Source organism: Nicotiana attenuata, chromosome 12 (assembly GCF_001879085.1).
Source record: "Nicotiana attenuata strain UT chromosome 12, NIATTr2, whole genome shotgun sequence".
Taxonomy (NCBI): domain Eukaryota; kingdom Viridiplantae; phylum Streptophyta; class Magnoliopsida; order Solanales; family Solanaceae; genus Nicotiana; species Nicotiana attenuata.
Genome location: NC_032000.1, coordinates 10,420,498 through 10,434,643, shown reverse-complemented (window position 1 = coordinate 10,434,643; position 14,146 = coordinate 10,420,498). Strand labels below are relative to the sequence as shown.

General features: G+C 37.0%; 2 protein-coding genes across 2 annotated transcripts; both read left to right on the top strand.

Moving 5' to 3' along the window:
• LOC109235873 lies at window positions 261–1,517 on the top strand. The gene is made up of 2 exons (XM_019402122.1): window positions 261–929; window positions 1,461–1,517. The coding sequence occupies exons 1-2, from the start codon at window positions 261–263 to the stop codon at window positions 1,515–1,517; spliced, it is 726 nt and encodes a 241-aa protein (XP_019257667.1).
• On the top strand, window positions 9,455–14,098 carry LOC109235282 (uncharacterized protein At1g26090, chloroplastic). The gene is made up of 7 exons (XM_019401336.1): window positions 9,455–9,859; window positions 11,602–11,745; window positions 11,838–11,912; window positions 12,007–12,200; window positions 12,280–12,451; window positions 12,527–12,937; window positions 13,681–14,098. Exons 1-7 carry the CDS (start codon window positions 9,611–9,613, stop codon window positions 13,810–13,812), a joined length of 1,377 nt encoding a protein of 458 aa, XP_019256881.1. The 5' UTR covers window positions 9,455–9,610; the 3' UTR covers window positions 13,813–14,098.

Sequence of the window (14,146 nt, the reverse complement as noted above, 5' to 3'; positions counted from 1 at the left end):
AGGAGATTACACCTCCTAGAGTTGCTGACCCTCCTAAAGTCGATGTACCGGTAGTAGAGCCAAATGTGGTTGAAGAGATACAACAAGCACCTAGTTCTCTTCAAGATGTGATCGATATACCTCCCAAAGAAAGTGAAGTAATCAAAGAAGCAACTAAGGAGGCTCCTAAGTCCTACAAGCAGCTACCTAGGCCACATCTTCCTTATCCACAAAGGTTTTTCAAACAACAGAAAGAGGGACAGTTGTAGAAATTCTATGACATGCTGAACCAGATCACTATTACTATGCATTTTGTGGAGGCACTAGAGAAAATGCCAGGGTATGCCAAGTTCATGAAAGACTTGGTCACCAAGAATAAAAATGTCAACTTTGAGACAGTCAAAGTGACACATCAGTGCAGTGCAATCATTTCACAGGCCGAGAAAAAGATGGAGGATCCGGGGGCATTCACTATCCCTTGTACTATCGGTGTGACAAGCTTCACCAAAATATTGTGTGACTTGGGGGCAAGTATTAATCTAATACCTTATGATGTGTTCAAGAAATTTGGTTTGGGTGATCCAAGGTCTACTTCTATGAAGCTTCTTATGGCAGATCGAACTCTGAAAAAGTTGTTGGGGGTCATTTTTGACATTCTTGTCAAGGTGGGTCATTTCTACTTTCCAGCCGACTTTGTGATATTGGATTGCGTAGTGGATAGAGAGGTCCCTATCATACTTGGTAGACTATTTTTGGCTACGGGGAGGGCCATTTGTGATGGGGAAGCAGGAGAACTGAAATTTCGTTTGAATGATGAAGAAGAAATCTTCCATATCCAGAAGTCAATGAAGCAATTGCATGACTATGTACTGATCTCTGTGACTGATACAGTAGATGAAATGGTAGATGAGGATATGCAAGAAATGTGTCAAGATGAATCCTTGAGGACGGTTTTCCTAATTTAAATAATTACCCCATGAACAAGCAGCGATTCCAACCCTATGATAAGGTATCATTGTACAAGTGGAGAAAAAAATACCTCTACCATAAGAAAATCAGAAGAAAGAGTTTTACCCGAGGGATATGGTTCTTCTTTACAATTCAAGGTTCAAATTGTTGGTAGGAAAGCTTCAATCGATATGGTGCAGATCATTCAAAGTTTTTAATGTATACCCATTTGGTGTCGTGAATTTGGGATCGGAAGATTGTATGAAAATAGTCAAAGTGAATGGGCAAAGACTTCGACGCCATTTTGGTGAAACTGATAGAGAAAAAATAGTGCCAGGAATTTAGATGGGGAAACCCCAATGGAATCGTGAAGTTGGTTGTTGTTGCGTCGTGCCCCGACGTTAAATAAGACGCTTCTTAGAGGCAACCCAAGTTGTCTGCTTTAATTCATTATTGTTTCTTTTCTTTTTTCAGTAAATTAGCATTACTTTTATATGTTACTTTGATATATTTTGGTGTTACAATTTGAACAGGTTGGGTATTTGAAGAGGAGAGCTGAATTTGTTGGTGATAAATGGGGAAAAGTCTGAGTACCCATCAGAATTGTTGGTCACCACCGCGCTTGGATCGAGGGAGTTCTCTTTACCTTTTCCCTTACTCTTATTTTGATTACATTGAGGACAATGCAAATTTTGCGTTTTAGGGAGGGCATTCATGATTGTAGGTACTGCTTTTAGTTCATATTTTTATGTTTTCTAGTAGTTAGCAATGACCACTTTGGGTTTTCTTTGCCATGGCTCTTTCCCAAAGTTATAATTTTTGAACCGGGTATCTTTATATATTTTTAGTAGTAGCTGGTAGTTAATAAATTAGTGTTGGTGGTAGTCTTCTTGTACCCTAGCCAACTTATGTCTTGTATGGTACCAATACAAATTAAACCTTAGCATATGAATTGTTGGGAGTTAAAAAAAAAAGAGATTGAAGTAATGATATTTGTTGTGACTTTTAGGTTCGATCTTTGGCTCTTTAATTCACTAAATAGTCTTTTAGGCTATGTATGACTTTTTGAGTTCATTTGCTTTAATTGGACCTTGAATACATTCTCGCATTGAGTGTTGCATGTGCCATGAGTGGAAAGGTTCTTGTTGAGTTCTCTTGCTTCTTTTGTGGTCTAGAACTTGCCCTAAGTGTGTATCAAAGCAAAATCTTAGGTTGCACTTAGTTTGAAAAGTGATTTTAGGCTTTCATTGGAGCGCTTGTACCTTAAAATTTTCACCCTTTGCAAGTTTACCCTAGTCAACCCCCTTGAGCCTTTAGCTTTTTATTCGGCAACCACATTACAAACCTTTTCCCTTTTTGTATTGACCTCTTTTGATGCGCCGACCTTCTTGAGCACTTGAAGCTACAACTTAGGCTTTTAGCATAAGTTTGGGGGAGTTGATGAGAAAAGTTTATTGTGGAAGCTAAATGATTGAAGGCGATGACTTTAACATATTGACAAAAGTGTATATATTTTTATTAAAAAAATAAAGTATTTGTGAAATAAAAAAATATTGGCACGGTGTTAAAGTTCATAAAGGAGCAAAATAATAAAATTTTGATTAGAAAGTGTTTTGAAGTGTTGAATTGTAGTGCTTAGGAAGGTTGTAGTCACATCTTATCTATATTGATATCCTACGTCTAACTAAAATACTACATTATATTCCCACAAGTCCTAAATAATTTTGAACTAGGTGCACCTACATTAGTGGAGATTTACACGAAAGGCAAGCCTTTGGTTCCACTTTTGAGCAGTTCAACATCTTTGTGAGAGGGAGTGCTTAATTCTTTCTACTTGTTATCCCACTCTTGTTAAAGACATAGTATGTGTGTGGGATTCTCTGTTGATTGTGAGAGCACATGGAAACTCGAGTTGAGAATTTGTTTCTTTTTCCAATTAGGATAAATGAGCGAAAGAAAGTTATTTTGTGATGAAGAGGCAAATTTAGAGGCTTTGATGTCATGTGATGACCCAAAAGGTCATCTTCTGTTTTAGAACTCGATTCTATATTTCGAGGCCTTAAAAACCTCATTTTATCTCTCCACGATTTGCGTGCGCAGTTCGAGCGTGTATCCGAAAAGCTTTTATGTAAAAAATTGAGAAAATAATAATTTTTGGCCTAAAAAGTTGATTTTTGTTGACTTCCATCAATATTTTGGATAAACGGGCCCGAACCCATGTTCTGACGGTCCCGGTGGGTCCGTAGTAAAATATGGGACCTGGGCGTATGCCCGGAATCGAATTCCGAGATCCCTAGCCCGAGAAATAATTTTTTGATGAAAATTGTAAAACTGAAATTTTAAAGGTTTTAAGAATCTGGTTAGTAATTGATCTTATTGATACCGGATCCATGTTGTGGTTCCGAAACTCGGTACAAGCTGTTATGATATTTATACATCATCTGTGAAATTTGGTGAGAAACGAGACTGATTTGACGTGATTTGGACCTTTGGTTGAGAAAATAGAACTTTTGAACTTTCTAGAAAATTTCATGCAATTTAGTGCTAAATTCGTAGTCCTAGGTGTTATTTTGGCGATTTGATTACGCGAGCAAGTTCGTATGATGTTTTAAGACTCCTGTGCATGTTTGGTTTGGAGCCCCGAGGTCTCGGGTGAGTTTTGGATAGGCTACGGGATGATTTGCACTTAGAAAATCTGATGTGTTTGCTGCTTCTGGTATGCTGATATTTTGTGCTTCGCGTTCGCGTAGCAACTCTCGCGAAGGCGAAGTGCAAGCTGGGCTGGGGAGGGATTTCTTCTACGCGAATGCGAGGCTTCGATCGCGAACGCGGAGCACTGGGGGGGTTAGCTCTTCGCGAACGCGACCGGCCTTACGCGAACACATAGTGTATTGGAGGTGGGCGAGGAATGTCATGAGTTATTCTTCGCGAACGCGGTCCTAGGCCCGCGAATGCGATGATCAGGGGGGACAGACCATCGCGAACGCAAACATCTCTTCGCGAATGCAAAGGCCATTTTTTCCGCAGTGCATCACGATCGCGACAGGTCTCTTGCGAACGCGATGAAGACTTGTCCAGTGATTTTAAAAATGAACCTAAGTCGGGATTTCTTCAAAATTTCACATCTTCTTCACTAGAACTCGACCTAGGGCGATTTTTGAAGAGGAATTTCACCACCAAATCATAGGTTTGTGTTCTTAACTCATTTTCTTCAATTTCCATCAACACCCATTAGATTTCCAGCCCTAAATCTTATTTTTTCATGGTAGAATTAGGGAATTTAGGAAGAATTGGGGATTTTGCAAATTTGGGAATTTAGACCTCGATTGGGTTTGGATTCCGAAACTAATTACATAATTGGGCTCAGGGTGAATGGGTGAATGGGTTTTGGTCCGAACCTCGAGTTTTGACCAAGCGGGCACGGGGTCGGTTTTTTGACTTTTTGGGGAAAATATTGGGAAACCTATAGTTATGCATTTGAATTGACTTCTTTAGCAATAATTTATGTTATTAAGTTAATTATGACTAGATACGAGTGGATTGGAGCTGAAATCTAGAGGAAAAGCGGTAATTGAGCTTTGAGTTGGCCGTCGGATCGAGGTAAGTGTTGTGTCTAACTTTGACTTGAGGGATTAGGGATCCCCGACTTAATTTCTATGTGAAAATCCATGTGTGTGGAGTATAGGTGAGGTGACGAGTACCTATGCGCCGTCAAATTATCTGTTTAGCCCGTTCCCTTCCTCGTCCCTAATATATTGTTTTCCTGTCTTAACTGCTACATGTTTATTGATGCTTCCATGTTTAATTTCTTCTTGTTAGATGTTGTTTTTCTTTGTTGAAGGTATTAACTGTTCTGTGGTTCATTGTTCACATTATTGGTTTAATTTGGTTTATCGGTGCTTCATGGTACATTTTGATTAGTCTCGCTGTGTAGTATTAATTGATGAAGTTTCATAATTGTATAGATTTCCGTTTGCTTTGGTTTGAGGCATAAATATTGTGGAGGGTTTGAGCTAAATTGTGAAATACTTGTTCTTATTGTGTGATTGGTACTGATATGGTGGGATCGGGTTGCACGCCGCAATAGGAGGAATAAGGGTGATATATTGAGGAGGAATAAGGGTGAAATGTGATTGTCTGGTGGGATTGGGTTGCGCGCCGCAACAGGAGTAATAAGGGTGGACATGTGGGATCGGGTTGCACGCTGCAACTGGAGGAATAAGGTTGATATATTGAGCAGCAATAAGGGTGAACTAGTGGGATCGGGTTGCACGCCACAACAGGAGTAATAAGGGTGAATGTTCATATTGTTACTGATTATATGGTGGGATCGGGATGCGCGCCGCTTCATTTTGTTGTTTATGTATTCTTCTTCTGCTGTGATTTTATTCTGTAGCATTGTAACTCTCTTAAGGATTGGTTATAGCTGAGTCTGCCAAGATAATAGAGTTCCGTATTTATCTACTGCAAGTTATTGTTCCATTTCGTTCCGTACTTCCTTTTTGCTTTATTATATACTGTATGTAGGTTATACTGTAAATGCCCCGTCGTAGCCTCGTCACTACCTCGTCGAGGTTAGGCTCGGCACTTACCAGTACATGGGGTTGGTTGTTCTGATACTGCAGTCTGCACTTACTGTGCAAATTTCGGAGTTGGTAGTGGCTGATCGAGAGGTCGGTTGCAGATACTTCATCCAGGAGACCCAAGGTAATCCTGCTGGCATCCGCAGGCCCTGGCGTCCCCTCCTATGTTTCTATTTTCCTGTTTTCTTTTCTTTCGAGACAAATGTACTTTCTTTCAGACCAGTATTTATAGTAATTCGTAGTATGTTCGTGGATTGTGACATCAGTTTCTGGGTGGTAACAGTTTCGGTATTGTTAATAGTATATAGATGGCCGGATTATTATGTATTTCCGCATTTATTTCAGTTTGGTTTAGTTTTTTTAATTTTAACTTATAAAATATAAAGGAAAAGGTGAATGGATTTCTAACGTTGGCTCGCCTAGCGAGTGCGATGTTAGGCGCCATCATAGTCCCGACGAAGGGAAATCCTGGTCGTGACATGTCATGACTTTGATTGTTGCTTTGATTGGTAGTATTTGAGCACTTGAATTAAAATTGAGATTTCTGGAAAGATGTGATGATTCATATGCTTTGGATTAATTATTGGTACCAACCGAAGTTGTGAGTTTTATGCTTGGAATTAGGTTGTGGCTGAATGCTGAATTTTGTTGCTAGCTTGATTGTCTAGTTGTTCTTATGAGTCTGACTTGTGTTTTGATTTGCTTTAGGGCAAGCAAAGAGTAAGTTTTGGGAAGTTGATAAGTTGGTATTTTTCCCAACTTCTCTTATTCCTCTTAACAGAGTTATGCCCCAGTTCATGCGATTAATGAACTAATTATGTTTTGAGTGATATAATTGCAGGTCATGGAGTTGGGTGAGAATTAAGAAATTGAAAATCATCAAATTCCTGCAAAAAACCATGAAATTTAGGCCAAAACTAAAGAATAAAGCTAAAGAAACAAAAGTCCATCCTACGTGGGCCACACAAGTCACCCACGCAGGTCACCCACGAAGTTGGAGAACTTGGAAGCTAGAAGTTTAAGTTCTGGAAGTGGCCACGCATCTTGGCCACGCACTGAGATATGAAGAAATAGAGTATTGGGTTACGCATCCTGCGTGGGCCACGCAACTTGGCAACGCAAGACCCTAAGAGGATAATTTTGTCAACTTTTTAGAAGAGTAAAAATAGTACTTTTTAGGTCTTTTTTGAGAACTTTTGACAGAGACGAATATTGTATGAGCGACTGTAAGTTTTCCTAAGGGTTAACAAGACATCAGGGTTTCTCAATCTTCTTCTTTCCTATTAGTATCAATGACAGGATTAAAGGATAATGATGGGTTTTCAATGTCTTAACTTTATGTTTTGATGATCTAACAAACTTACTGTCAAAGAACCCGATAAGGAACCTGACACACTTGGTACACATCGCAAATCAACGGACTCTAGCTAATGTGAACTGCTACAACTTCAGAAGATAGAGAATCAACACAGGGACCTGATACCCTTGTGTTTCCCTGACAGCAGTACGAAGTCAGCTCTGTACAGCTGGAAAGTGACTGCCTGCATTGTACACAGAAACAGTGCAGCACAGTTCTGCAGTCACTTGTCCTTTGACCAACCAAGTGATTACATAATTCAAGTGATGTCATCCAAGTTGTATTAACTAGTTTATTACAACAAAACATTACTTGAACACTTGAGAATTCTCTCCAAGCATTGAAGCCATCTGATATTCGAGCATTCAATTCTCAAGTGCATCAAGAACAAAGTTTAACACTACTACGGACCAGTTCCTAAATCTAGTATCTTGTTGTCCTTAGTTGAGTTGTAACTTTGTAATTGTTCTTCATTGTAATTCCTACTTTGCTTATCTAGAAGCGTTGCTTAGGAACCCCTTGTAAAACCATAAACCTTTAGTGTTTGTGTCGTGACTAGAGTTAGTCATGAGTTGAAGTCTTTGTAATAGGTGTATTGCAAAGTGGCTTGTAATAGGTGTATTATAAGTTAGTGAGGGATTAAGAGTTTAATTCCTAGATTGCATAGGTTATAATCTAAAGTTGCTCATAGTGAAGTTGAAATTCTACCAGTGTAGGTCGTGGTTTTTTTATCCCCTTGAGCAGGGATTTTTCCACGTAAAACTCCCTGTCTTACTTACTTATTGTTTCATTAGCGTTCTCAGTGGAAACTCATAGAGGACCTGGTCTCTCTGTAGTTTGGTGGACCCATATAAACTATCAGATAATTTGATTGTTTCTTCTATTGTCATGTCTAGCTAAACTCATTAGCTAGGATTGTGAATCCGGAGTGGTGTTATGACTATGGGTTATTAATATAGATTCGTCTATGACTAAATATTGTGTTATCTAATTGCTCCATGCTTTCTTGTATAATTTGGTGGTTGCAAACACTAGATTAACGCCTATCACACTTAGTTCTAAGTTGAAAAAGTTGAACCAAGTTTAGGTATGAAGCAATTGCAAGGAATTGGATAGATTAAGGAATTAATCTCTTCTCAATTAATGGAATCAAACTAGGAATAGGGAGATTCTTACTTGGTCGTGAACAATTGTATTGCATACAATTGTAAATAGCTTGGAAAGGCATTTGTGAGTAAAAACCTCTTAGTGGTGAAAATACTAAGTTGGTATCATCGATATTATTGTCATAACACATGTTTGATTGATTGGAATCGAATATATCTATACCCATAGCATAGCATACACGAAGGATGAGCAACCGTAGTCTTTCCCTCATTGATTACTACTCTCTAATTATTTTCGCATTTAAGTGTTTGATCAAATTTCGTAGTCATAATTTTAGAAGTAATTGCAGAAAATCCATCTTTTATTTGAAGATTATTTTAAGTTCATTGAATTCACATACTCTCTTTGACATTCTAGCACACTCCATACTTCTCGTGGGATCGACCCCAACCTTGGGTTTATTATTGCAATGGACCGTACTAGTTTCAAATTGAGAGTAGGATCGGAGAGAAAAGATTTAATATATAATTCCTTCACGTAACTAGTGATGATTGGAAATATTCATAGAGAATTAGGTAAATCTAACATCAAACATCAAAAGACAAATAATCTCTAGTTTACTTTAAAAGACAAATTATCCATTAAATAAAGTGAAATAAGTTCAGCTAAGGCATTCTTAGGCCTCACATAATTAACTCCAACTTATATGATACTGAGGCAAGTCGATTGAATGATTAATTGTAACTAATCAAATTCAAAGACTGTACTTTTCCAATATACGTATTTATCATGTTAATGGATAATTAACATGTGGTGTCTTTTGAACAGGATAAAAGTAATGTAGTGTTAAAAACTAAGGGCTCGTTTGGTACGAGAGATAAGGGATAATTAATCCCGAGATTAAATTTGATATGAGTTTATCCCACGTTTGGTTGGGATAAAATCATGGTATAACTAATCACGGAATAAGTTATCCCGGGATTATAGTGTTTTTATCCTCATGAAAGAATGTGATAACTAATCCCGGAATAATTAATCATGGAATAACTTATTTCCTAACCAAACGACCCTAATACTTCAACAAGCAATAATTTAAATTAATGAGTTGATTTGTGATATTAGACTGCCATTAGAAACACGTCAACAAGAATTTTCTCGTTATTTCTCTAACTCCAATAAGAACAACCTAATTTGGCCGAAATGAAATGATGTTTAATGCTGGCTCAATATTAAGCAGAAATAATTTTTTGTTAAAAAAGGTGCTGAATTTTGTTACTAATAGTTATAATAAGAACCAAATTATTATTTACAGCAAGGCTACCATTAGGGTAAATGGTAACGTTGTTGCTATGTGATCGGCAAATCATGAGTTAAAGCCGTGAAAACAGCTTCTAGCAAAATATATAAGGTAAAGCTGTGTATAGTAAATTTTTGTTGTCCTATCCTTCCGGACCTCGTACTAGGGGGAACTTAATGCAGCTAAGGACCAATGTGAGAAAATTTTGAAAGCACAAAAATAGCGTAATCAACTGCGCCTTCCAGCTCTCAAGTCTCAACAGTACTCTCAGGCCAAACTTGTCTCAATTGCTAATACTTAAATCTTGCTAGTCTAATTCACATCTTAGACCATAGAAAAATGTCCAGTTTCACTATGCAAATCTTAACAATATCCTCATTTTCCACTCAAAAGTACCCATCTTCTGATTTTTTCACTCAGCTAGTACCGATAAAATCTACAGCCAAACCAAGTAGGAGGAAAACAAGAATGGAAATTTTGGCCATGGCTAGTGCTAATTCAGATAATAATGAAAACCCCACTAAGCTAATTACCTTTTTAGGTAAAGGGGGTTCTGGGAAAACCACTTCTGCCATTTTTGCTGCTCAGGTTCATCAATTATTTACTTAATTTTGCTTTAAAGATTCAATTTTTTTGCTTAATTCTATCTTTTATAAGAATTAGATAGGAATGTTATCTTTACTATGTATATAATTTTGCTCTAAAGATTCAATCTTTTATAAGCATTAGATAGAAATTTTATCTTTACTGGAGTATATTATTTTGCTTTAAAGATTTAATCTTTTATATGCATTAGATAGGAATGTTATCTTTACTTTGTATGTAATTTTGCTCTAAAGATTCAATTTTTTATAGCATTAGATAGAAATTTAATCTTTGCTATATTATTTTGCTTTAAAGATCTAATCTTTTATATGCATTAGATAGGAATTTTATCTTTACTATATAATTTTTCTTTAAAGATTCAATCTTTTTTGCTTGCTTCTATCTTTTATAAGAATTAGATGGGAATGTTATCTTTACTATATAATTTTTCTATAAATATTCAGTCTTTTTGCTCTCTTCTATTTTTTATAAGCATTAGATGGAGATGTTATTTTTAGTACATAATTTTGCTTTAAAGATTCAATCTTTTTGCTCTGTTCTATCTTTTATAAGCATTGATGTTATCTTATTGTTATAAAAGTGAGGTTGTATTAATGCTTTTTAAATTAACCTTGGCTTTGTGTGAGAGGGCAAAAATTGCTTGTTTGGCAGATACATAAGATAAAGAATGCTTTCGTTTTCTCTCTGTAGAAATTGTATATGGAGTATAAAATTTGCTAGAAGAAGGGCTTATGGTTTTTTGATTGAATTGGGTGACATAAAAACAGTAGATTCCCCAATATTTATGGTGTATTCGACTTAGCGAAGTAATTGAGTAAACTGTAAATTCAAGTTTTTGTTGAGTTTTAAGGTCAAGACTTGTACACAAATTTTGAGTGCTATATCAGGAGAAAGATTTGAATTGTGAAAGAAATAAAAATTGGGATATGTTGGATTTTCTTGTCAGAGCGAGAACATCCTCTGATTCTTCTTCTTATAAATGTAAGTCGAAGGGCTTAAAGCTTAATTTCCGCACTCCAATTAGCCATTCGTGCACTCATGATTAGAGTTGTTAAATGCATTTAGTCTCACTATTGTAAGAATATTTAGTTTTGGAGTTGAATACTTTTGTCTATTACTTGTTTTAAAGAGCAAGGCAACTGAATTTTAATCAAAACTATGAAAAGATTGAGTTTTTTTGTTGACTCTAATACTTCTTTTACCGGAGCTAAGCTGTGATTTATGAGGTTTGTGACAGAGTATATTCAACAAAGGCTCAGAATAGAAGAATAAGTCATTATGTTTCATCATAGTGACTTTCATGATTTGGTTCATTAGAAGCAATAGCTTTTGCTGCTCTCTCTTCTGTATGTGATGATGAAACTTTCATTTCGTGCTCATGCAAGTTAGTTACACAATATTCATTAATCACTGAGTCTCTGGCTCTATTTTCCCCTATAAATTTTAACAGCATGTCCTATTTAGCAGTTTGTTATCTCGGCATTATCTGCACAAATTGTATTGTTTTTTTCTTTCAATATCAACTGTCTGTTCTGCGATGTTATTATGTTTTCATCTAGTATACACACATAAAAATAAGAGACAATCCATATCAGTCCCTGAATCAGCTGCTGTCCTTTTTCCTTGTACAACCTTAACTAATGATGTATCATATCAGGAATCATGAGTCTCTTGAATATGATAAAGTTAGGTAGACTAACTAGCCATGTTCTTTTTCTTACCAGCATTATGCGATGGCAGGGCTCAAAACATGCTTGGTGATACATTCTCAAGATCCTACAGCAGAATATCTTCTGAATTGTAAGATTGGGACAACGCCAGTAACATGCAACGACTACCTCTCAGCTGTTAGATTGGAAACTACAAAAGTCTGTTCTTCTTTAATCCCTACTTCACCTGTCTTCCTGCAATTTTGAGATTATTCATTTGGTTGAGATTCATTTATCATCAGTAATTGCAGATGCTCCTTGAACCTCTCAATAAACTGAAGCAAGCGGATGCTCGTCTTAATATGACTCAAGGAGTTCTTGAAGGGGTGGGTGTGTAACTCAGTGGTGCAATAATCTGCCATTCTTTTGCCAGAAAATGGATGAGTAACTCTTTAAGTAACTTTTTTCAAAATGTAGTAGGTGTTCGGAGAAGAGCTCGGAGTACTTCCTGGAATGGATTCCATATTTTCGTCCCTCGCACTCGAGCGGCTTGTTGGGTTTTTCGTAAATGTCGTTCAACAGAATAGCAAAAAAGAGAAATTTGACATTATTATATATGATGGCATGAGTACTGAAGAAACGATAAGGATGATTGGTGCGACCAGCAAAGCAAGGTTAGGTCATCTCAAGACTTGTTATATGCATATATGCCAAAACCGATGTGGCATATCATATCTTTATTTCCATGCACAGATTATACTTAAGATATCTCCGCAACGTAGCTGAGAAAACTGATTTGGGAAGGCTGGCAAGTCCCTCTCTTTTGAGACTTGTAGACGAAGCCATGACTCTAAGCGGTAGAAGTCTTAATCTGAATGGGAAAACGAGTTCAGAAATTTGGGACTTTCTAGAACAAGTATTGGAGGTATGCCAGCTACCGATCTGTTTCAAGATGCCGTCTATTTTGAACTAAAGGTTTTATTGGTTTTGCATGCTGCAGAGAGGGTCTACAATATTTGCAGAACCGAAAAAATTTGGTTGCTATCTTGTGGTCGATCGTAATAGCCCTGCGTCTTTGGCTTGTGCTTTACGTTACTGGGGCTGCATAATCCAGGCTGGTGCACAGGTTTCTGGTGCATTTGCTCTTGCATCGCCAAATTCAAGTGGAGAACTAGGAGCGACGATTAATGACTTTTCACCTTTGCCTTCTGCTTTCGTTCCACATATCTCAACGGCAGCCCAATTGGATTGGAATAATGTTTTGCAGCATACTCGTAGTGAGAGTGCACGGAATCTTCTGACTATAACAGCTAATAAGACCAGCATTCCTCCTGTTATTTTTGATCCAGCCAACAAAACTGTCACACTTCTCATGCCCGGTTTTGACAAATCGGAAATCAAGCTATATCAAGTATGTATTATGTTTTATTTCACCTTTTTGCATTATGTGTCTACTATGATGTCAAAGAGCGATCCTCTTATGAACTTTAATGCAATGAAATTCTTCACTAAATATTGAGGGGAAGCAAAAATTATTAAATCTCTGGAGCAGGATAAGCACTTACTAATCAATAATTTCTTTAAGCATTTGCGATAGAACTACTAAAAAAGCTCTTCTCTAGCTAAAAAAAAGGGGAGGTATATCTCAAAAATGATCTGTTTCTTCAGGTTGTAAGACTCAGCTTACCTGTTTAGTCCCCCTACTTGTCTAGCACATTAAAGTTTGTTAAAGCTAATCGAGTGATTCAAATGGGTAAACTGCAAAGAACTCTGACTAATGAAACATTAAGCTGATGCTTACATTTATATGAAACACTATACTATGCAGTTGAGTGATTACAATCATCAGTAGCTTCCTATTCTAGGATATGATATGATTTTGGCTGCTAATATAGCAGGGTTAAAGCGATCTAACTTGTGATAGGTTATCCAAGTTGATAGTGCCTTGACTAATTGAAGCTATTAACATGTCCAAAGGCTCATTGTTGTTATTGTTGTTGTTCTCCTTTTATTCTGTGTTTTGTTTTAGACTGGTCGTTATGAGTTCTAAAACCCCATTTCCGGTTTCCCTATTTGAGACTTCCCGTAGGTTCATTGGATGCTACTAATATCAAATTAAAAGGTGAAATTAATCAGAATTTCTGGTTATTGCAGTTTAGAGGAGGGTCTGAGTTGTTGGTAGAGGCTGGTGATCAAAGACGTGTCATTCGTTTACCATCTCAACTTCAAGGGAAGGTTGGAGGTGCCAAATTTGCAGACAGAAATCTCATTATTACAATGCGGTAACAGATGAAATCAAGAACCTTCACCTACATGTTCATCGACAAGCATGCAGAGAGTCACTTCACAGCAGCTGGTGGACACTCAGTTTTATGAGTTTCTTTTCTTTTCTTTTTGCTATTGCACAATGTTTGTACCCTGAAATGTGCAAGGGTGAATATACTTAAATTTCACAGAAATGAGGATTTTTGCCTAGTACAACTACGCCCCAGAAGAGGGACAGGTTTTCACTTTTTCCCCAAAAGCAGAACAAATGATACAGCATCTTGACAACTTACTGCATTTAAACAAATGATGCAACATCTTGACAACTTACTGCATCTTTTCCTTATCATGAATT